Source organism: Myotis lucifugus, unplaced genomic scaffold (genome assembly GCF_000147115.1).
Source record: "Myotis lucifugus unplaced genomic scaffold, Myoluc2.0 scaffold_565, whole genome shotgun sequence".
Lineage (NCBI taxonomy): Eukaryota > Metazoa > Chordata > Mammalia > Chiroptera > Vespertilionidae > Myotis > Myotis lucifugus.
In genome coordinates this window covers 211320-232527 of record NW_005871613.1, presented here as the reverse complement: position 1 = coordinate 232527, position 21208 = coordinate 211320, and the positions used below count along the sequence as shown (strand labels likewise).

Genomic DNA, 21208 nt, shown 5'->3' with positions numbered 1-21208 from the left:
CTCCTGCAGGTGGGGAGGACGGGGAAGGCTGGCGGCCACCACCTATGCCTGCATGAGCCTTTCACTGCGGCCATGACCCTCGGAGGGCAGGCCTCTGGTCCGGACAAGGACGGCCTCTCACCACGCGCATTGTTACTGCGATCAGCCTGCCTTTCTCCTGAAGAGGCGATGGACCTAAAAGTACTCCTGTCCTTTAAGCTTGTTTCTGTTTTTCATCCTCATGAGATGGAGCTTCTTAGCTGCCTTTCGTAGATGGGACACTGTGCGTGGCCAAGCGGCAGCGCTCTGCACCGACCCCGCAGCAGGCCCTGTCTCGGCGACAGGACAGCTTCTGTGTCTGGTGTCTGCTTCACTCGGCACACCAGCTGCCACCAGTACGCCTCATCAGCACTTCTGAGTGTATTCCCGAGAACATTAATTTTCAGAGATAATCCATGGAAAAGGGATTCTGTGCTCAAAAAGTTTGGGAAATGCCACACATGACCTCCTCTTGGAGACGCGTGGTGCGCCTTCACACAGTAAAGGTCCTGAGAAGGCCTGCAAAACCTACGGAAGAATTTGTGGGACCTTTTTATCCAGGTTTTCATAACTTGATCACAGAACCCTTTGGGGGATGGGGGGCAGACCCCTGTTAATGTCCCTTTCAGTGGTTTCCCACAGGTGCGAGCTTAGAAAGGCTGGTGTGAGGGGTTGTTGGGCTGTGGGAAGAAATCCGGGGGTCCACCCACCAGATGGACAATTGGGCAGATCAGCACGGCCCTTGGTGAAACCCGCCAGCAGTTGCCCAGTTGCCTGAATGTGCGGTGTGCCGGGCGTGCATAGGGACCAGTTCCACAGCGTGTGCTGTCCCCTGTTTTGACCTTTTCACTTTCTCCCAGGTGTGACACGGCTCGCTGACATCAGTTTACACAACCCAGTCAGCATTTCTGTCCTGGAGAATAGCTTCGGTCAGCCTTACCTGACAGATGAAGAGTCTTCTGACGACTCTGACTCACTAAGTGACGACGACTATGATGATGACGACGACGATGACGATGATGATGATGATGATGAGCTGGACGGCTTTGCAATTCCGGAGGGTCTTGAGCAGTACGTGGTCTTGGTTCCCAGCAAGCTGAGGCTGGTCTGCCTGGCAGCCTTCATCCTGCAGAAGTGCAAGGTAGGACGGGCCCGGTCAGCTCCATCGCGGGGAGGCCTGTGTCGCTTGTATCCGGCATTGCTGGCAGCGGGTTGAGATGCGGTTTTCTGGCCTAACTGCTGGCGGATGTAGTGTTCTAGGATTGTGGGGAAGCTCGGAGGTCAGTGATAGCAGTTATGTTCAACCTGAAATCTGCCCTAAGTATCTTTCCTGGGACTGATGTTGGGAACAGCAGAGGTGGCAGGAGCATGCTGGGTGTGAGACAGCTAGGGGCCTGTGCTTGCGTTTTTAAAAGACACCCGGTATTTCTGTATTTATTGCTAGTTTCGGCAGCACTTTCTCTGGGACATGGGGAAGCAGTAGGTGGAAGGCTTAAGAGTGAAGCTTCTAGATGCACTGCACGTGGCGTGTGTGCTGAGGCCTGAGAGGACGAAGAACAGCGCTGATGTGCAGCCTCACCCTGAAGCATGCTCTGCTCAGGTGTGGGAGTGTGATCAAGGTCATGGCTGTCAGCTCCCTCTCCTGCAGTCTGGGAGCATGGAGCATCCGTGTTAATTTTGCAAGTAACTCCAAGCCGTCTGTCATCTCTTTCCAAACAGGGCCAGTGTGACTGTATTTTAGAAAGATACCCTTTGTAGTGTCACCTCATAACCCTGTGGTGGTTTCCCCTCTGTGTCCATGTAGTTTGAAACTGACCAGAAGCTGATCGTCTTTTTCTCGAGTTGCGAGCTGGTGGAGTTCCACTACCACCTCTTCTTCCAGACCCTGCTGGGCGGCGCGGCGTCAGGGCAGTTACCATCTGGCGGCCCGCGATTAACATTCCTGCGGCTGCATGGCAACATGGACCAGGAGGTGAGCAAGCCCGGGGCCCATCCAACTGATCGCGCCCTCCAGGGTCAGCACTGGCTCTCGCTGGGCTTGGGCAGGTGTCCCCTGAGGAGGGTGGCACACGGGAACTGGATGCGGCCGCCCTGCCCGTGATGTGGGCGAGCGGAGCCTATTGTTCCGCCTGCCTGCTCTGGAGCTGGGCTCGTCCACCTGAGAGCTCGCAGGCCCTTGGCCTGCATCTACCTCAACCAGCTGTTAAGGCAACAGAGCACCACTAAGTAGCTGGCACTAGGGAAGGGTTTTGCCTTTTTAGTACCCAGTGTGTAATTAGGGCTTGATGTCTTCAAATTAAGAGCATTAATGGAGCTAAATTGTGGCTCCCATATGGTACTGCTGAGCGTGACTGCTGTCGTTGTCAACAAGATGCAGCGCTCTCTCAGCACTTCGGCTTGCGAGAGGGTCTGTGTGTCTCGCTCTGCCTCGGCTCTGAGTAACGTTTTTGTTCAGGAAGAAGAGTAGAACGTTTGTCTTGTTTTAGGTTCTAAGCTGCAAAACTCAGTCCATGGAGAGTTGGGGCGGAGCGTGGAGTGGGGTGAAGTCACTAACTCGTGCAGGGAGGGACGCACAGGGCCTGAGATGGGAGCCATCTTGTCCTGGAGGCTGGTACCAGGCAGCTCCGAAAGGAGGAGGAGTGAAGGAGGGCCCCAAATGAGGGTGCGCTGGGACTAGAACCACACTGAAAAGTGGTAACATTCTTAGAGTATAAGAGACCTTAAAGGTCATCAAGGCCATTTCCCCTCTTGTTTTTGCTTTAATAATTCAGGAAATGGAGCTTCAAAAAAGTGAATTTGCTCAAGGTCACTCAAGGACACAACTTCTTATTTGCCACAAGATAGCATAGTATTTCCTGACTGTCTCAGCTTTTGTGAATCTTATAAGCTCTTGCTTTTTACCTTGTGGATCCCTGAGTCAATCGAATTTGTTGATTTCATAATGCAATACCATTTATGGTGTTTCTCTCTCTCTCTTTTTTTTTTTTTTTTTAAATTAGTTTCCTAGTCCTCTGGGTCTGTTTCACCAGAGGCATGCTGCAGGGGAGTCTGAGGTGACGGAGGAGCTGGCTGTGGACTCGGAAGGATCTGGGAATTTGAGCAGATCACACAGAGTCAGATTAGTTCAGTCTCTGGTTGTAATGCCAGCTGTGTGCCCTGGAGGCAGACTCCTGGTTCTAGTCCTGGCCCTGCTGTTCACTGGCTGTGTGACCTCAGGACACTCTCTCTGTGCCTCAGTTTCCATGTCTCTAAAATGGAGCCAATAGTCGTATTTACTTCATGTGCTTGAGACAGTTCATTGAGTTAATGCAGATAAAAGTGCTTAGCACAGGCTTGGCTCATAGTCAGTGCTCAGTAAATGTTAAGGGCCATTATTATTGTTATTTCTCCTTCAGGAATAGTTCCGCTCTTCAGTTTAGTAATTGTTAATATTTTACTTATATTGTTTTATTAAGTAGCCTTCACAGCCTACCCATGAGTAGAGGATGGGAGGGAGTATCTGTATTTTATCTGATGAATACTGAGGTTAAGTGTCTTACCCCAGACTGAGCTAAAACAGCCCCAAGCACATATTCCTGGCCACTGTTCCACATGACCTGTGGTCTCCCTAAATGATTGTCATGACCCCAACCAAGTTTACGGGCATTGGAGAGAAGTGAAGTTTGAAGTTGCTGCCTGGTGGTTGTGATGAAAGCTCAGGAATTAGGTTTCCTCCTCTCCCCAGACCTGGATCCATCCGCATGGGCTTTCACGTGTGTCCCTGCTTTCAGGAACTGTTCTGATTTGCCTGGACACCACAGCCGTTAAATGGTCCCTTATAAAGACTGCGCAGCAAACCGGACCAACGCAGGCGTCCTCGGGAGGGTCTGAGCTCAGCTCCGGACCAGCTCCCTGGGTCCACGTGCGGTCAGCCCTGCACTGTGTGTGGGTGTCCTTGGCAAGTTCCTCAGCCCCCGAGCCTCAGTTTCTCTGCCTGGAAAGGGGTGGTAATGGTACCTGCTCGGAGGGCTGTGGGGATTGGATTCGTGCAGACGTGTAAAGCGTAGGCCAGCGTTTGGTACGTGGCTGCGCTCAGTGCACGCTGGTTGTCCGTGTCCACTGTCCTAAGCGAGGGGTCCCTGGGGGGGTCCCACTTCTGCGACAACACGTGTATGTGAAAGACGGCGGTGAGGTTCCCCTCGGAGACAGGGCTGCGCCTAAGTGGAGGGAGAGACATCCTTTTTTCCAAAATTGTAGTAATTTGGTCACTTACCTCTTTTGTGGCTGACAGGTGGGCATGGCCACGTGTCAGCTGCTTGCGCCACTGGCTTTGCAAGTTCACAGGAAAGCCTTTAGGAACTCACCCAAAGGGAACAGTGATGTGCACAGGGCTTGCCAATAAAGATTTTATCACAGATTATAATGGAGAACAGTCGGCCACAGCCTCAGGGCCAACAATGGGGCATTGGCCAGGTAAATGGTGGTACACCCACCCTGCTGGTTGCTAACAGTGTCGTCACGAGAGAGAGGGTGTGGTTTGGAAAGATGTTCATGTCCTGTTGGTTTCTGATAAGAGTGTGTTGCTAGTAGAGGTCGTGTGGCCATCTTTCCAGGGCCCCTTCTTGGTGATGCTTTGCACAGGCCCGGGGCACGGGGTTGCCAGTGGTGGTGGTGTGCTTTGAGCGGTGGGAAATTGCGTTTTCTTCCTTCGTCTTACAGTTAAAATATATGGGGTGTATATTTTTTTGACCTTTTTTAAAAAAATCAGTCGTTAACAAAATTCCCCTGCAGGAAAGGTGGGTTGTTCATCATTCCTCTCGCCCACCTGCAGGAAAGTGTGTCCCTGTGGACTGTCTCTGCTCCGGGGGGCCGATCTGGAGGATGGGCCCGCCTGGCGCTGCCCTCCTGACACGGCCCAGAGTGCAGTCCTGGGCCTGTTAGATGTGAGCACTCGTTGCTTCCCTTCCTCCAAAGCCTGTCTGTTCTGGGCCTGAATGCAGTCCCAGCGGACGGAGACCGGGAGCACGGGCACCTGCTCGTGGATTGACTCAGCGCTGAGGCTTCCCTTGTCTTTGCAGGAGAGAACAGCAGTGTTCCGCGAGTTTGCACAGGCTGGCCCTGGCGTCCTCTTCTGCACGGTACGTAATAACTGCACTCCAGTGAAAGGAGCATTTCTGCAATTGGGGGTTGCAGTTTTTCTCTCTCGATGATTTGCCTTGCAGCTGCCCCACGGACAGCGGGAATCCCAGGGCTCTTGGTGTGGCCGGTCCCTTGGCACCTCTGGTTTGTCACCTGACTTAGTCACAGGTAGCCGCTGCCACTGTGCAGAAGACTCAGCTATTTGCTCACTAATAGTGGCAGCTGTTGGTCTGAAAACGTGTGAATCTTGCTGATTTCTATCCACTAAAAACTTGTAAATTACAGCTATCGGGAGTAATTAGAGCTGAGAGTCTTTCCACAACAAAATCACTCTACGCACCTTGCTCACCTCCTTCCAGGAGCAGCTGCCGTGGGCAGTGTCTGCTGGTGTCTGTCACTTGCCCTACAGTGTGCAGGCAGTTCCCTCGCCCCGCGCTGCCACCCTGGAGGCTGCCTCCAGCCCAGCGCTGGCCCTTTGAATGCACATCTCCGGCTCTTTCAAGATGGAAAGTCCCGCCTTCGACGGCCCTTCTCTGGGGATGCATTTCACCGGGGCTTTGCTCGCTCCCAAGATTAAAATCCCTCCCTACTTGTGCCATCGTGGGTGATGCAGCTTAATCCCTGATGATTTGAGAAATCCCTGTCCACGCAGCAGGGAACCGGCACTGTAAATGGAGTAACCCGGTGATGACGTGCTGTTCAGCAGCAGACGAGTAGCTCTTTGACCACCTGCTAGGCCTCTAATGAATTCCTCTTTAAGGAACTCCTGCTCCGTGTTCAGTGTGACTTAGCGGTGGCTTTCTCCCTGAACTGCGAGTGTATGGGTGAGTGCTCCTGTCTTTCTTGTGTAAGGTCATATAGGAGACGGCCTGCCAGCCAGCAGTGTGCCGATCCTCACGTGTGGCCGCCTGGCTGTGCCGAGCGTGGTTGGTCAGACGGAGAACAGTTACTGGGAGTGCTGGCCTCGGAGGTCTGAGTCCGACCCAGCAGCCCTCGCCTCTAGGAGCCCGTCCACAAGTCGGGTGCTGGTGTTCCCTCTCTTCAAAGGCCGGGCCAACACTGCAGACGAGTCCAGATAATCTATTTGATAAATTTGTCAAAAGTTCTCGTGTCCACTAGTACCTTCTGGGGCTGGACCCCTTCCCGTCTCCTCTGTCCCCATTTCCCGCTTGTTCCTTACCCTCAGCCAAGTCGGCCCTTCTCTCACGTCCTCGAATGTGTCATTCTCGCTTTCCCTGGGGACTGGCCCCAGCCAGCAGAGCACCCCCCTCCGCTGGGCAAGTCACCTGTGCTGCTCGCCTCCACCTTCGCATTTTTTTGCTTGAAGTCCGCTGTTATGTCTGCAGTTCTTAATTCCCTCCCCCCGGGGGAGTCCCGCTGCCAGGAGGCTCCGAGACAAAGGAGCACGGCCGCAGGGCCCACGAGGTCCGTCCACCGCCCAAGTGCATGGAGGCGCTCGGTTTTCTGTGGGGCCTATTTTTTAGGTGAAGTTTCTCTTTTCCACTTTATTTCATTGTGTTAATGGCAAAATCCTTGGGAGACTGTTGGCTGTTTACTCAGTTACGCTAACTCATGTTGCCAGTTTTTTGGCGGCTCCAGCCAAGATCTCTCGCCTCTGACAGCTTCTGCGCTCTCTCCTTCCTCCTCTGTTTGCGCAGCCCAATCTGTCACCCGGACAACGGGGGCCTGTACCCCGCTGATGGCTCCCACACACGGCAGTAATGACTTTTGGCAGGCCGGGGCGGCGCAGAGGCGAGCTCGCTGCGTCCCTTCCTCAGAGCGCTGGCGGCCCCTCTCCCTGTTAGTAAAAGCACTTTGTGAGGATCTTGGGTAAATAAATGAGTCATTTTAATCCAACTGACAGGCTGGCACCTGAGCAAGCTGCCTTCCATCTGTGCTCCTCCGTCTCGTGGAGGCGGCCGGTCGTCAAGCTGGGCCCTCCCGGCCTCACCGCCGAGTGTCTTTCAGAGCTGACTTTAGCGGTTCTTCTGCCCTAGTTAGGTTCCAGCAGCACAGGGGCTGGGCCCGAGTTCTGACGGGGGTGCTGAGGCTGAGGCCTCTGCTGAGTCCTCAGCAGGTCAGCTTCCTGGCGCCCCAGTGCCCGCTGATGCCATTGCAGGATCGGGGAGCAGGGTCCTGCCTCTGTCCCCTGCCCCAGGGGGAGGGTGTGAGCGGGGAAGAGAGCAGGGAGGCCTGGTCACCACCATCCCAGTTCTTCCTTCAGCAGGAAGTGACATTAGATTGCTGCTCAGTGTTGATATGCACGGCCTCATTTGATCTTCAGTCACCTCTGGAGATAAATAGGGTGGATCCTACAGCCATTGTTAGGCGTGTGAACTGAGGCTCGGGGCTCAGTTGACTCGCCCAGATCGAATGGCTGCTGAAGTCCGTCCTCCGTTCCTGGAGCAGGGAGAGTACTTTCTCCTGCTCTCTGTGGCCGCCATGTCCAGAATGGAAAGCCATGTTTAAAGACGTAGCTGATCAAGGCTGAGTGGTGGTTGACTGTTGGTGAGGTTTCTCCACCCCAACACAAGAAGTGGGACACAGGGAGGACTGTCTGAGCTGGTGTCTTGAGCCAGGCCACCGGGTGGGAGGCAGAACCTTGACCGGTCGGATGAGAGGCTGTGGTCTGCAGTCGCTCCTAACTCACCGCTTCAGCGCATGTGCACTCCGTGACTTGTGTGAACGCCAGACGCTATGTTAGAGATTCTTGGTTGAATTTACTAAACTGACAAACATTACATTTTCTGCAAAGCCCTCCTGTCTGTCTGTCTCCAGCAGCCCCTTGTCTGCATGCACCCCCCCTACAGAGCACGTCAGTAACACGTTTCTTAACGACGCCATCAGCTGTGGTCAGTGCAGAAGGCAGTCCCGGGCCCCTTAGGGGAGCACTAGTTTTCTCAAAGGCATTGCTCGGGACGGGCCTGCAGGGGTGTGGGAGCTGCCTGCAGGCACCTTGTGGGCGCTCGGCACCCTTCGTACATTAAACCCTGCTTAACGCGTCAGAAAGGCAGCCTGGCGCCGCTGGGAGGAGAGCAGGGAGGGCTGACCAGCCTGTCCCGCCCCCGTGCTGGGCGAGGTGGATGTGGCACGGAGTCTCCCTCAGTCCCAGGCAGCGATCGTTTCAATGTGCTTCTTGCAGAAACTTGCATAGGATTATCATTTTTCAAAAAAGCCAACTATACATGTGATTCCTTAGTGGTACTTCAGAGAGGGGAGAGAGGAGGCTGCTCTTGCAAAGGATGCCAGTTCTCGAATGGGAGGAAGGTGTGCTGGACAGGAAGTCATCCCTCATAGTCATCAGGGTACAGACAGGCAGCACCCACAGAGGCGGAAGCACTGGGTGGAAGGATTTGGGAAACGGTCTCCCAGTTTCTTACTGATTAGAAAGGCGAAGGTGCCTTCAGGTGCAGAGGCTGTTGGCGCCCCTCCCTCAGGCGAGTGGACAGTCCTCACAAACAGGACGGACAGCAGAGGGACACACCACCCCCACCTCTGCTGCAGCTGGAGCAACATGAACCGGAACTCCTAGGACAGGGGTCCTCAAACTTTTTAAACAGGGGGCCAGTTCACTGTCCCTCAGACCGTTGGAGAGCCGGACTATAGTTTAAAAAAAACTATGAACAAATTCCTATGCACACTGCACATATCTTATTTTGAAGTAAAAAAACAAAACGGGAACAAATAGAATATTTGTATTTGCATGTGGCCCGCGGGCCGTAGTTTGAGGACACCTGTCCTAGGAGATAGTGTGACTCGGCACTGAGTGTCCAATGTAGAAGGATGTACTTTTACTTAGGAGGCGCATCTGAAGTATGTAGGGGTCCAGCGTCCTGGCGTCCAGGGACTTCCAGTGGTTCAGAGAAGCGTGTGTGTAGAGAGGGAAAGAGGAGGCGGGCGCCCCGGCCACCCTCATTGGCGCGTCCAGGTGAAGGCAAACAGGTGCTCGTTGTGCTACTCCAACTTCTCTGTGGGTGACATTTTTCTAAGTGAAAATCTGGGGGATCTATCCATCTATTGTTAAGAGGAAAATAAAACAAAAATGCAAAGAGAAAAGTGAAAATCACCCAACCCCTCCGCCTGGAGAGAAGTCAGTTGGCAGTTTGGGGGACTCTCCGGGTGCTGGTTCTCGGGGACCCGCTGAGCCATCTGTCCGTTCTTCCACCCAGTGCTGCTGCGTCTGGGTGTGGGTTGCTGACCTATTTTCCCTTGGATTTCTGGTGGAGGAAACCAGACCATGTGTCCCATGGATTTGCCCCGTCTCTCCTCATGGTGGCTACCTTGCCCCTCCCCCCATAGTTCCTCTAAACTAGCAGTTACGTCCAGACCCCTAGTGAGGCCCAGGTTTTGGGGGTTTGCTTTGGAGAATAGGTGACACTCCACGTGGCACCACAGCCAGTCATCTTACTTTGTAGTTTGCAGACATTTATTTACTCAGTCTCAGCGTCACATTCTGAAGGTCCCCTGACCGAGGTTCGCTTCCATCCTTCCTCTCCTCTCCCTTCCTCTCCAGGCAACTATTTCTCTAAGCTTTTGGGGTTTCCCCTTTATTATTTCTTTTAGAAATATGGGCAAATATACTTTATTTCCCTCATTTCTTACACAAAAGTATGTTATACACACTCGAAATGTACCCTAGTGAGTCTCCATGGGAACCCTCCCTCTCATGGCGGTGGAACCGCACGTAAGGGGCGGGTTTGCGGTATCGGGGTCACTGTCTCCTGCTAGACGTTGGGGTGTTTGCCAGGCCTGCAGCCACAAGCTGCCCACACAAACAGCCGTGTGCGTGAGAGGCCATTTGTATTTTTGCCAGCGTGTCCGCAGGATGGATTTTGAGACGTAAGATTGCTCTGGGTCAAAGGGCAAGTACATAGCAATTTTGCTGAATGTTACCAAGTTCCCCACCACAGCACAGGAAGGTGTGGCGCCTTCTCTGGGGTCGGAGCAGAGACTGTAACAGGGCCTTGGAATCAGAGTTGTTTTGAAGAGCCGCACGGGGGCTGGTGTGTAGGAAGTACCCAGGACGCGTTGGCGGGTGCTCTTGCTCCGACTGGCAGCGTGAAGATGGTGCCAGTGCAGATTGCTTGCTGGGGGCTGGAGGAGCCAGAACAGCTAGAGAGTGGAGTCCGCTTTGCAGGTGGCAACCAGCCGGAAAGAAAATCGGAGTCTCCATTGCTGTCATAGTTTCGCCTGTCTGGTCCCGTGTTCTGATTTAGACGACAGAGAGGCAGGCGTTGCCTGGGCCTTGCTGCTTGGAGGCTGCCGGCAAAGGCGCAGGAAATGCTTTGCGGCCACCTCCACGAGGGGTGCCTGGGTGACCTTCCAGAAGCCCGCCTCAGTGCTGGTTGTTCGCTCTGCTGGTGGGCGCGGGATGGGGCTGATAACCCAGGAATGCGTTCCTCATAGAGTGTTCCAGACAAAATGTAAAAGCGGTCAGACACGCTGGAAGTTTTCAGAATTCTTCCAAGGCACCACGGAGAACGACGCGTGTGAGGACCTGGGCCTCCCTACGGGGGACGGTCATGTGGGGAAGTGGCTGTGGCCACCTCACCAACGGGCTCCTCGCATTTACCCCGAGTCAGAACTTGGAACCACAGATGGACTGGTGGCTTCCTGAGGCCGTGTGCAGACGTGTGTGTGTGTGTGTGTGTGTGTGTGTGCGTGTGCGCGCGCGTGTGAGCGAGCGTGTGAGCCCTCTTCCTCTGCATGAGGTTATCAACGGATCTGTGACCCCCACATGGTTCAGAAACTCAGTCCTAAGCCGTCTTCTTTTCTGTTTTGAAGGATGTTGCAGCTCGAGGCTTAGATCTCCCTCAAGTCACATGGATTGTTCAGGTAATTTTTTAGTTGTTAAGGTGTGAGCTCGAGGCAGGAATATATGATCATGAGTAGATGTGCTGGCTTTAAGTAGAATAATTATTATTACCCTCCTGGGTGTTGCCCTGGTAACCAGGCAGCAACTGGCCGTATCTGCACAATTCTCCTGACATCTTTCCTTAACTCAGCCCACCTCACTCTGCAGCAAACAGCCAGCCTGCAATCGCGGGAGGGGGCCGCTCCCGGCTTCAGACTAATGCATGTCACACGCAAAGTTTCAGCAATTTGAGAATAACAGGAATTCCCCGGGCCCCTGGGAGGCCTCATGGTGTCCAGGAGGAGATGGCTCAGCTGTCCTGAGAGCCGTGTCCTGTACATTGACCTGCAGGGGGCAATTAAGTCCCTGACAGCATCTCACACAGACCGCGAGCCTTAGACACTTTGCCAGAGGGTATGGGCGTTAGCGCTAGGGCCTGGTGGTTTTAGTTTTGTTTTTTCTTTTCGTTAGTCTGCAGAATGGTATTTTCAAGCCCTTCTGAGTGCGGGCCAGGGGAGACATGCCCTGTTTACGTGAATCATGGTTTATTCACGTTCTGCTGCAGCCACACGCCTGCCACTGGTGGGGAATCTCTGCTCCCCGCAGGTGATCACTGTGACAAGAAGTGCCGTCTTCCTTCCCGTTGGCCTCCGAGCGAGTTAAAGCTGAGGAGGCGCGGGTGACTGGGATGTGTGCAAGACTGGACACAGAGTCGGCCATGTAGAGCCTTAGATTGTGAATATTGACTAGTGTGATCTGCCTTCTGACCTTTGATTCATGTAGCAGCAGAGGGCGAAAAGGGTCAGTTTTGATGATGGCAAAGTTAGACGACATGATGCTGTGCGCAGTTCATCCCGCTGCGTTCTAGGACCCCTTCCCTGAGTCAGGAACACTGTCCTCGGGGCAAGAGCAAGTCCCTGTGGGGAGGAAGCCGTGCTCCGCTGGGACTGAGGCTGCAGGCAGGTGCGGAGACCAGCTCCTGGGGCCCAGCCCCGAGCTGACCTCTGGTCCAGGTCATCGGCCCCTTGCTCTTTACCTGTCAGGCTCCTCACCTCCACTGCTTGTCTGCCAGGGAGTAAGCCAAGGTCATGTGGTCATCTGCAGAGGTTTCCCCACCTGCCCACGCTTTCACCTTGCACAGTCACCTCGGTGAAAAGATGCAAATAGGAAGCTGCAGGGACCTGTGGAGAGGTAAAATTAGAAAGGAGATACTGGGACGAGGAGACATCTCGTTTATCTGAAACTTGGCCACTGTTCACGTCGGCCTGTCAGAGCCTTGTTATTTCCAATGAAGCAGGAGTTTCAGGGTTGAGTGACTTCGCCTTGTGATTGTGTTAGGGTAACCATAGCACCAGGATTTAATTCCTGGGATACCTGGAGGCAGGTGAGGGGTATTGCACTTCCAATTAATGGCAGTCCCTTGATCTGTGAATGCCTTCATTTCTGTTGCCCTTTTTAGTACAACGCTCCGTCTTCAGCCGCGGAATACATCCACCGGATCGGGAGAACCGCCCGCATTGGCTGCCACGGGAGCAGCCTGCTCTTCTTGGCTCCTTCGGAGGCAGAATATGTCAGCTCGCTGGCTTCTCACAAAATCAAGTGAGTCAGAAACCCGAGCGGCTCCGGCTGATCTCACCTAATTAACTTTCTGTCGCTTCTTATAGCGGCTGGGCCTTGTAAGCTGACGAAGAGCCATTAACCCTTGTGATCCCTAAATGAGTCCCAGAATAGCCAGTGGCAACAGCCAAAACCCTTCATGCCGTCAGCACATGACAACTTCCATTGCGTTGCGAGACTAAGTCATAGGACGATCTGTCGCCTCCGTGTTTCATGCAAGGAGGCCCGTGTTTCGTTCTCTGACAGCCGGCTTCTTGTAGGCCGTTCTGTTCACAATTTTTATTTCTTGCAATTAATGTACCTTTAAAGTTGGTTTATCTTTGTTTTATTTTGTTTTGTTTTTAATCCTTACCTGAGGATATTTTTTTCCATTGCTTTTCAGAGAGAGTGGAAGGGAGGGAGAGAGAGAGAAACATCCATGTGAGAGAGGCACATCAATTGATTGCCTCCTGCTCACGCCCTGACCGAGGGCAGGGAGCAAACCTGAAACCCAGGTTTGTGCCCTTGACTGGGAATAAAACCCGAGACCCTTTGGTGTGTGGGCTGATGTTCTAACCATTTAGCAACCTTAGCCAAGGTGAAGATGGTTTATCTTTGGAAAAAACAACACTTTTTACTCATCACACAATTCCCCTTCCCTCAGGAAAACCAACCTGGAAGGAAGTGATTGGGTGGCCACTGGAGTGTGTGCACACGCGCAGGCAGCTCTGGCCCCCATCTTGTCAGGCCTGGGCAGGTGGCAGCACCTCCATGTCCCCTCCTGCAGCCCCGGTCCAGCCCTGGTCACGGCGAAGAGGACTCAGTGGCATGGGAGCTGCGCCAGGGGCTTCTGCCAGACCTGACCTCCCTGAGGAAAGGCGGAGAAAGCCGCAGGGAGAGTGGCGCTTCCTCTTGGCCAGGAGTTACAGTGCAAGCGGAAGGAATCCACGGGAGCCGGGAATTAATATTTTAGCATATTTTCCACACAGTCTCGGGCACCTGATGTAACAAAGTCTAATAATAGGCTTCTAAAGTTTTTACTCTGGTCCACGTTCCAGAACTTCTGCTCAGACATAGCACAGCGGTGCATCCCATGTCCTGGAGGCACCGGGAGAGCTGTGGCTGCCGAGGGTACCCTGAGAGCCACCAGGAGCCACCGGTGACCCCGGCGCGCAGCTGAGCATGGGGCCTCGCCTGCTGTTACTTGCCTTTGCCCAGGCCTGTGCTCTCTCTAAAGCATCCAGGAACACTGCAGGGCTCTCTCCTGGGAAGTCATTGCCCCCCACATCGTAACCTGCTCTGGGGGACCCCAGGTCACCCACTGGGAGAGATGGGTGCACAAGGTGGCCCCCCAGTACCTGCAGGGCTCTGCCCTCACCCTCTCGGCACTCTTTCGGGGTTGCTGGCGTGAGTGTTCATGGACTGCGGCTTATTCAGAAAAGGTGTCTGATCTCCTTGGGTGGGGCAGGCGGGGTCCACTCCCCGTGAGTCTGGTCAGTGTCGAGTGGGCTCATTTAATGTCTCTCATCCTGACAGTTTCCCAGTGAGTGGTGGTTTCGTTTGTGTCGGGAACACTTGCATACTTTACCTTACTTAGGAGAGAGCTCACGCTGGCCACTCACGTGTCACCAAGAGCTTCATCTTGGACGTGGAGAGGAAGTTCAGAAGGATGAGGACAGGGAATACCAAGAGAGGGAGGGAGTGTAGCCTTGTGGAGGGAGGAGACCAGCTGGTGTGAGAACATTCATTTAGGGGAAAGGCCTGTAGGGTCCAACCTCACTGGCTTCTGCCCCAAAAAGTCACCCATGGAAGTGCCTGTGCCCGAACCCCTGACTGCGTCTCGGGCTGGTGCGGGCTGGTGCGAGCCGCTCAGTAACGCTCAGACCCGGTCACGGTGCACGGCCAGGCGCCAGCGTCCCGTGTCCACGTGAGGAAGGGTGTGTTGTATGTTGGACATCTAATATAGACTGTTCTTTGACTTAATACAAAAAAATGAAATCTCATAAGAACTAATGGCAGAGTGCACTGTGGAAAGAAGCAGATGTGAACATTTTTGGAATCCAAAAGATATGCCTAAATATTTATTATTTATTTATTTTTAGGATTTTTATTAATTGATTTTTAGAGAGAGGAAGAGAGAGAGAAACACCGATTTGTTGTTCTATTTACTGATGCATTTGTTGGTTGCTTCTTGTATGTGCCCCGACCAGGGATCAAACCTGAAACCTTGGCGTATCGGGATGACGCTCTAACCAGCTGAGCTACCTGGCCAGGGTGGAACTCCTAAATATTTTTTAAAAATTTAAAGGAGGAGAATGTGTGTATGTTTTATGCTCAAGAACCCGAGAGCCAGGCAGCGGGATGCTGGGATGGCTGATGAATTGCGGAGAAGATTCGGGACGGCAGCAAGGCCCTCACGCACCTTGCTGCCTGCTTCACACTCCGCAGTTCCCTTTAGCAGACGGGACAAGAGACAGTGCCCTGCCCATGGCCGCCTCGTTCTAGACGCTGAGGACTTTGTTTCTAGTCCTTTGACTTCTTTGTACTTGCCAGCTCCTTCACTTGCCCCACTTTAATGAAAGGAGAAGTTTCTAATGAAAGTCGTCATTGGTTTATTAAAATGTAAGTGCTTCATCAAAACGTGTGTTTCTTAGATCAGGCATAAGACAGTTCCCTGAATTTATTTATTTACCTCCCTCCTCTTTGGTAAGGTGGGTGGTTCAGATCTGTTGATAGAACCATCAGTAAGCAGAGCAGATGCGCTTTGTTCCCCAGAAGCAGAGGTTTCTGAGGCTGGGAGGGCCCTCACACTGTAAGTCGCCCAGTGCACGCTCAGCTCCTGTTCCTGGAGGGTCAGTGGTCCAGCTTGTCATGCAGACCCGCACACCACGTCTCAGCGGGCCCTGGTGGGCGGGCCACGCTGCCGTGCACGGGGAAAGCTGGCCTGTGGCATGTTTAGCTCTTTGTGTCCCTGACTGTGAATGGCATTATTCCTTCTTTTCTGCCTGTTCAAGATTTGACCCCAAGTCCTTACGCTTCTTTTACTTTTGTATTCCTCCGTCATTTGTCCTCAAGAAAGAAAGGGATGAATAGAGGCAAGTCAGACAGTCAAAGGAAAAGATAGGATTGGGCTGTGTTTTCACCCCCCTTCAGACATCCAGGCATAAATAAGAGGCGAGGTCAAAGCCGTAACAGTCCCCTCGCATATGAAGAATAGATTTCCCAAGAAATCATGGGCATTCCCCCACTCCTTCCCTCCAGTAAGCACTCTGCCTTCCCGGCTGACTCGTGCTTTTGTGCAAAGATTTCCCGTATCCACGGGCCCGGAGCTGCAGCAGAGGAGGCTGCGGGCTGGGGCGTGCAGGGACGTGGTGACACATTTCAGGTAAATAGCTGTCGGAGACGTGACATTTTCATTCATAGCTTCGGCAGAGTAACCTTTAGGGGAAAGGGGGAGCGGTGCCTGGTCCCACATTAGAGCTTGCTGTTCGTGTTTTAATCTGCCGTTACATTTTTTAACAAACAACAACGTGTGAGAAAACCACTTATTTTTTTATGATCTGTTTTTCTGCCCCAGAACTCCCCCTTCCTTTTCCCTTCTCCCTGGGAAGCGTCAGCCGCTCCCGGTTCCTTGGTCTCTGATACGTGACGGCACGCACTTCCCACGGCTGTGCGGTGGCTCCACTGCAGGCAGGGGGGACGGCTGTCTGGGCTCCGTGGCTCTGGTCATGACCGATGCCCACATTCTGCTCTCGGCCGTTTGCACATAGCTCTGCATTCGCCAGAGAGCGCGCTCCTCCCCTTAGTGTTAAGGGACAGACATGAAGATCCTTCGGGCGGATTGGAAGAGAGTGGACAGCAGGTGCTGGCCCCTGTTAACCTTCACTGGGTGTTCACCCCAACAGTTAAGGATCTTAAGCTTGCCCCCGCCTTTTTATTAAATTCTAAACAAAAGGGACTATCTGAAATGTTTTTATGTCATCATCTCTTGCTCAAGTCAACATAATATATCAATAACCAGGCCTACTTATTTAGTATTTGAGATTTATTAAGAAACAACGACATTTGTCCTGACCAGGTAGCTCTTTTGGTCAGAGGGTCGTCCTGATATGCCAAGGTTGTAGGTTGGATCCCGGTCAGGGCACATACAAGAATCAACCAGTAAATGCATAAATAAGTGGAACAACAAATTGATGTTTCTATCTCTCTTTCTCCATCTCTAAAATCAGTATTAAGAAAGAAAGAGAGGTGACCCCTATAAAGAAAATTCTAAATGCAGCCCACTTAAAACTCACCCGGGAGGAAGGGACATATTGGGACTAGTCCCCCCGTTCCTTCCTCCCAGGTTCCTGGGGGTGAGGCCAGGCCCTCCCTGTGTGCTCCTTCTGCGTGACATCTGCCATGAGAAGGGCCGGTCCTGGGCGTCGGATCTGGGTGGTTGGGAGAGGAGTGTTTATTGTGCTCTTTCTCTTACAGCACTTCTGAGATGAAGATGGATGATATTCTGTCTGTTCTGACAAGGGATGATTCTTTCCAAGCTAGACGAGGTGGTGGCCAGGTGAGCTTTATTATTTATTGTTTGCTGCTAACAGATGTGACTCACTTCTCCACTTGGGGTAGCAGAGATTTTGCTGCGGATGATTGTTTCCTATCAAGTAAAGTGCCTATTTGAGGGCCAGCAACATCAGATGAGGCCAAATCTGATTGTGTCTTTTCTCTCCGTTGCTTCTGGGTGTTTGCTGGTCTCACCCAGTGAATGGGCCAGTGTCCGTCCTGGAAGTCCCGGCAGGCAGGCTTCCCGGCCCAGGCCACTCCTCGGCCTTACCGCGTCCACAGGCGTTTCCCGCCCAGCCCAGCGGGCCCTCTCCAATTGTCACCAAGGACAACTGACTAGGACAGGGGTCCTCAAACTATGGCCCGCGGGCCACATGCAAATACAAATATTGTGTTTGTTCCCGTTTTGTTTTTTTACTTCAAAATAAGATATGTGCAGTGTGCACAGGAATTTGTTCATAGTTTTTTTTTAAAACTATAGTCCGGCCCTCCAACGGTCTGAGGGACTGAACTGGCCCCCTGTTTAAAAAGTTTGAGGACCCCTGGACTAGGCCGTCCACCCAAGACAGCATGTTTCTTTTCAGACACACTTAGTTCATCCATTTGCTTACTGTGTGCAGTACACAGAGGAAGAGGAAAGTTGAGGTCATTAAGAGGAAAAATGTTTATTGCCCATGCAGTTCTGTAAGGGGATCCTGAGCAGCGGCCGCTTCTTCCTGAGGCTGTCTTCCTGCCAGGCAGGCATCCCCCACCAGTCCTGCACTCACTCAGAGCGTCACACATGTGTGAGTGTGAGAGTGAGCGTGTGAGTGAGTGTGTGAGAGTGTGTCAGTGTGAGACTGAGTGTGAGAGTGAATGTGAGAGTGAGTGTGTGAGTGAGAGTGAGTGTGTGGTGTTGCTGTCAGTAACTTTGTCTGTGATATACTAATTATTAGGATATTTCACATTTGTTTTCTGATGCCTGAGGATAGACTGGAAAATCAGAGCCAAATAGACCAAGCTTAAGAGGTTTTTTATCTGCTAGTGTGTGTATTAATTTCGATCGATATTCTCCCCGAGTCGGGGACTGGATTTGACTGGCCCTGACTTAAGTTCTCTTGGTCGGAGAATACGTAGGGAAAGGAGAGGAATATCCCAGCGTCTGTCACCTCTGTGGGTTCTGGACTCGGACTACACGAGGCTGTTCACAGGCTGGGTCCCATTTAACCTCCCACTCTGTAGATGAGGAAGCCGAGGCTGCAGAGGTGAAGGGACATTGGCCAGGGCACACTAGGCGTTCGTCCTCCTGGGATGCGAGAGCAAGCGGTCTGATTTCAAAGCACACATCCTTATACACCAATATCCTCCCTTGTAGTAACCAAACCAGGAAAATGGAACTACATTCCTTTTTATATAGGTCATGGAAACCATTCTTATAGAAGTGAAAATTGGTCAATAAATGGTACACAACAAAGCTCCCTGTGAGTAAGAAAAGTGATTAAAGACTCAGCTCATCAACAAGTTGTTTTAGGCGATGTTTATGGAAAAACTCCCAGCCACAGTGGACTTGGGACCACCCTTCCTAAGAGTGACGATCAAGACAGTTGACCAGTGACCAAGGGCATGCCTGGTCTTGACGCCTCTGCTCTTCTGGAGCGGTTGCAGGTTCTAGTTAGGGTTTTTATTGCCCCCACAGCTTTCCTGGTGGCCCCGGAGAGCTCTGCGGGATGCGCAGGGCCCCGGGGGAGCTGTTTGAGGGGGCCATGGGGCAGAGTGGTTCGGAGCGTGGCCTCAGGTCACTCCTGGTCCCCCTTCTCAGCGGTGTGACGGCACTGCTGGCCCTTCTAGTCCTTAGTTTCTTCGAAGTAAAGATGATGGTGGTTTCTTCTCATGAGGACGATGGAGGATGGAGTAAGAAATAGCCCAAACCCCAGCACCGCTACCAAAGGGCATTTGGTTGTTATTGCTGTGGTTCTTACTCATCACTGTCATATTGTCACATCAGTTCATAGCAGATATGGCATCAGAGCTCGCGCAGTGACACCAAGCCTTCTGCCATGGCACCAGGAGCGGCAGGTTAGCATCTGCCTGCTCCTCGGAAATGAGAGCAAAGCGGTGAGGCCGCAGCTGAGACAGGAAGGTCCACTCAGCCCCTCTTCACGGAGACGCTCTGCGCCCGGCCCTGGTGGAGGTGTGGACCCGGGTCGTGGGGTGCATTGTGGGGCCTCCTGCAGGATGTTCCCCAGAGGAGGAGCAGCGCAGCTGCGGTCCCCTCTGCTCCTCAGGACATGGGCCCTTTCCTAGCACCCACCTGCTGTGGCCTTGCAGGCAGGTTTTCCTCCAGCCTGTGCCTTGGCTCGAGGCCAGCCCTGAAGCCTGCTGGGCCCAGAGGGGCTAGGCCCAGGGGTGCACACTTGGGTGTGAGTCCTTGCTTCACAGCTAGTGGTTCTGCACTGGGGGCCGGTTAGCCTCTCCCAGCCTTGGTTTTTCCATCTGTAAAATGGGGAGAACCAGAGTGCCCATCTCGTAGGGTGGTCGGGGGGGTTAAATGAGTCAAGGCATAGAGCGCCCTGCACACACTCTACACCCCAGGCTCCTGCCCTGATGGAGTGTTTTGATATTTTTAAGGTTTGATGGTCTTTGTTTTTAGAAAGAAAAGTGCTAGGCAAGGGTGGGCATTCATTGACACCAAAACACCCAGTTAACTTAGAAAACGAAACTGCTCATGCTGGGTTCTAGGTGTCCTGTTGATGAAAACCTGACTTGTTTGACCCATTTTATCTTAAATTCAGAGGCCAAAGAACAAATAAACTAAATTGATAATATTACTCGTGATCACATGGATACACAGCCTGAGTGTTGTGAACAGCAGGAGGAATAGAGTGGAGGCTGAGTCCGGCTTTTAGTTCTAGCTGCCATAAGTGCAGTGCGTCTTGTTGGCTGTTCTCGGCTGGGGCAGCACGGCCAGTGCTGGCAGGTAGGAGTGGGCCCAGGGGACAGACCTTGCCCACACGTAGCCGGGTGGCTCACTACACCGCCCTCCCCACTCGCCTGGTTGAAGTCCGTTGTAAATGTCCCTTTGGCACGTACGTTTCTGGGCTCCTGTGAACAGAAAGCAAACCAGGGAAGCATCTGTAAAATGTATATTTCATATTTAGGCATATAAAATATATATAGCCGCGCCCGGGTGTGTGAGTTCACCCACCTACAAAGAGAATACATTTGATCTTTCAACTTTTCTGGGAAGCACTCAGAAGTTTCTAGGGAATAAAACTCAGCTTGGCAATAAAGTGATTAAAACAAATCCTTCCATTTAGTTTTAAAATGCTTTAGAAGTTAGCAGTATCAAGACACATGCTTCCCTCCGAAAAGCCACTCTCCCCACTACTGCTCCCACTTAACACTTTTACAACAGCAATTGGGTGCAGTTATCTTCAACTCATCTGTTGTTTCTTGATAAGCGTGGGATTGTTGTCTTCAGTCTTCAAAGCGGGCTCGTTCCTGTGAGATTTTTTGTCCTGTGAAATAGGCCTGTAAACTTATTCTAACAAAACCTGTCACTGGCCTCGCAAGACATTGAAATTAAAATAAGATCACCAGCCCTTGCTTCGTGCCCTTTGATCGTCTGTTCTCTCCAGATCAGTAGGGTCTCCCAGACAGAGGGCCTGAGTGCGTGCAGCTGTTGGAAATGTGTCTTTCCAAACGGCCTGGGTCCACTGGTTGCCGGCTGGCTTCATTAGCCAGCACAGAATCTGTGCCTTCGAGGTGCCAGAGCATCCTGTGGGGCTCACGTGCCCTCGGGGCCTGACCCACCCTCATTAGGGGAGCAGCTTACCTGTCTGGGCTGAGCCGCACTGCGTCACTCTGCCCCCCTGTCTTCAGTTTAAATTTAGACTGTCCTCCCCAAAAGACAACTGAGAAGTGCCTCACTCACTCTCAGGAGGGGCAATTTTAAAATAGAGTATTTCTGGGAACGGGTGGGGGTAGTAAGGCATGCTTTTTCCGAAGTATATTATATTTTCTGCCACTAACTCCTCATTTTTACTAAAACTGACCTCATCATTTCAGACGTGTGAACCCAGTTTTAAT

The 21208-nt window shown here is 52.5% G+C and overlaps 1 protein-coding gene across 1 annotated transcript in view; it reads left to right on the top strand.

The window, feature by feature from the left end:
- DDX31 (DEAD-box helicase 31) overlaps positions 1–21208 on the top strand; it is a 58926-nt gene that overhangs the window by 19393 nt on the left and 18325 nt on the right. Inside the window, exons 12-17 of the mRNA XM_006104399.3 lie at positions 879–1159; positions 1823–1990; positions 5076–5135; positions 10921–10971; positions 12450–12589; positions 17063–17144. Coding sequence (XP_006104461.1) covers positions 879–1159; positions 1823–1990; positions 5076–5135; positions 10921–10971; positions 12450–12589; positions 17063–17144 — 782 coding nt within the window. The remainder of the gene's footprint in view (positions 1–878; positions 1160–1822; positions 1991–5075; positions 5136–10920; positions 10972–12449; positions 12590–17062; positions 17145–21208) is intronic.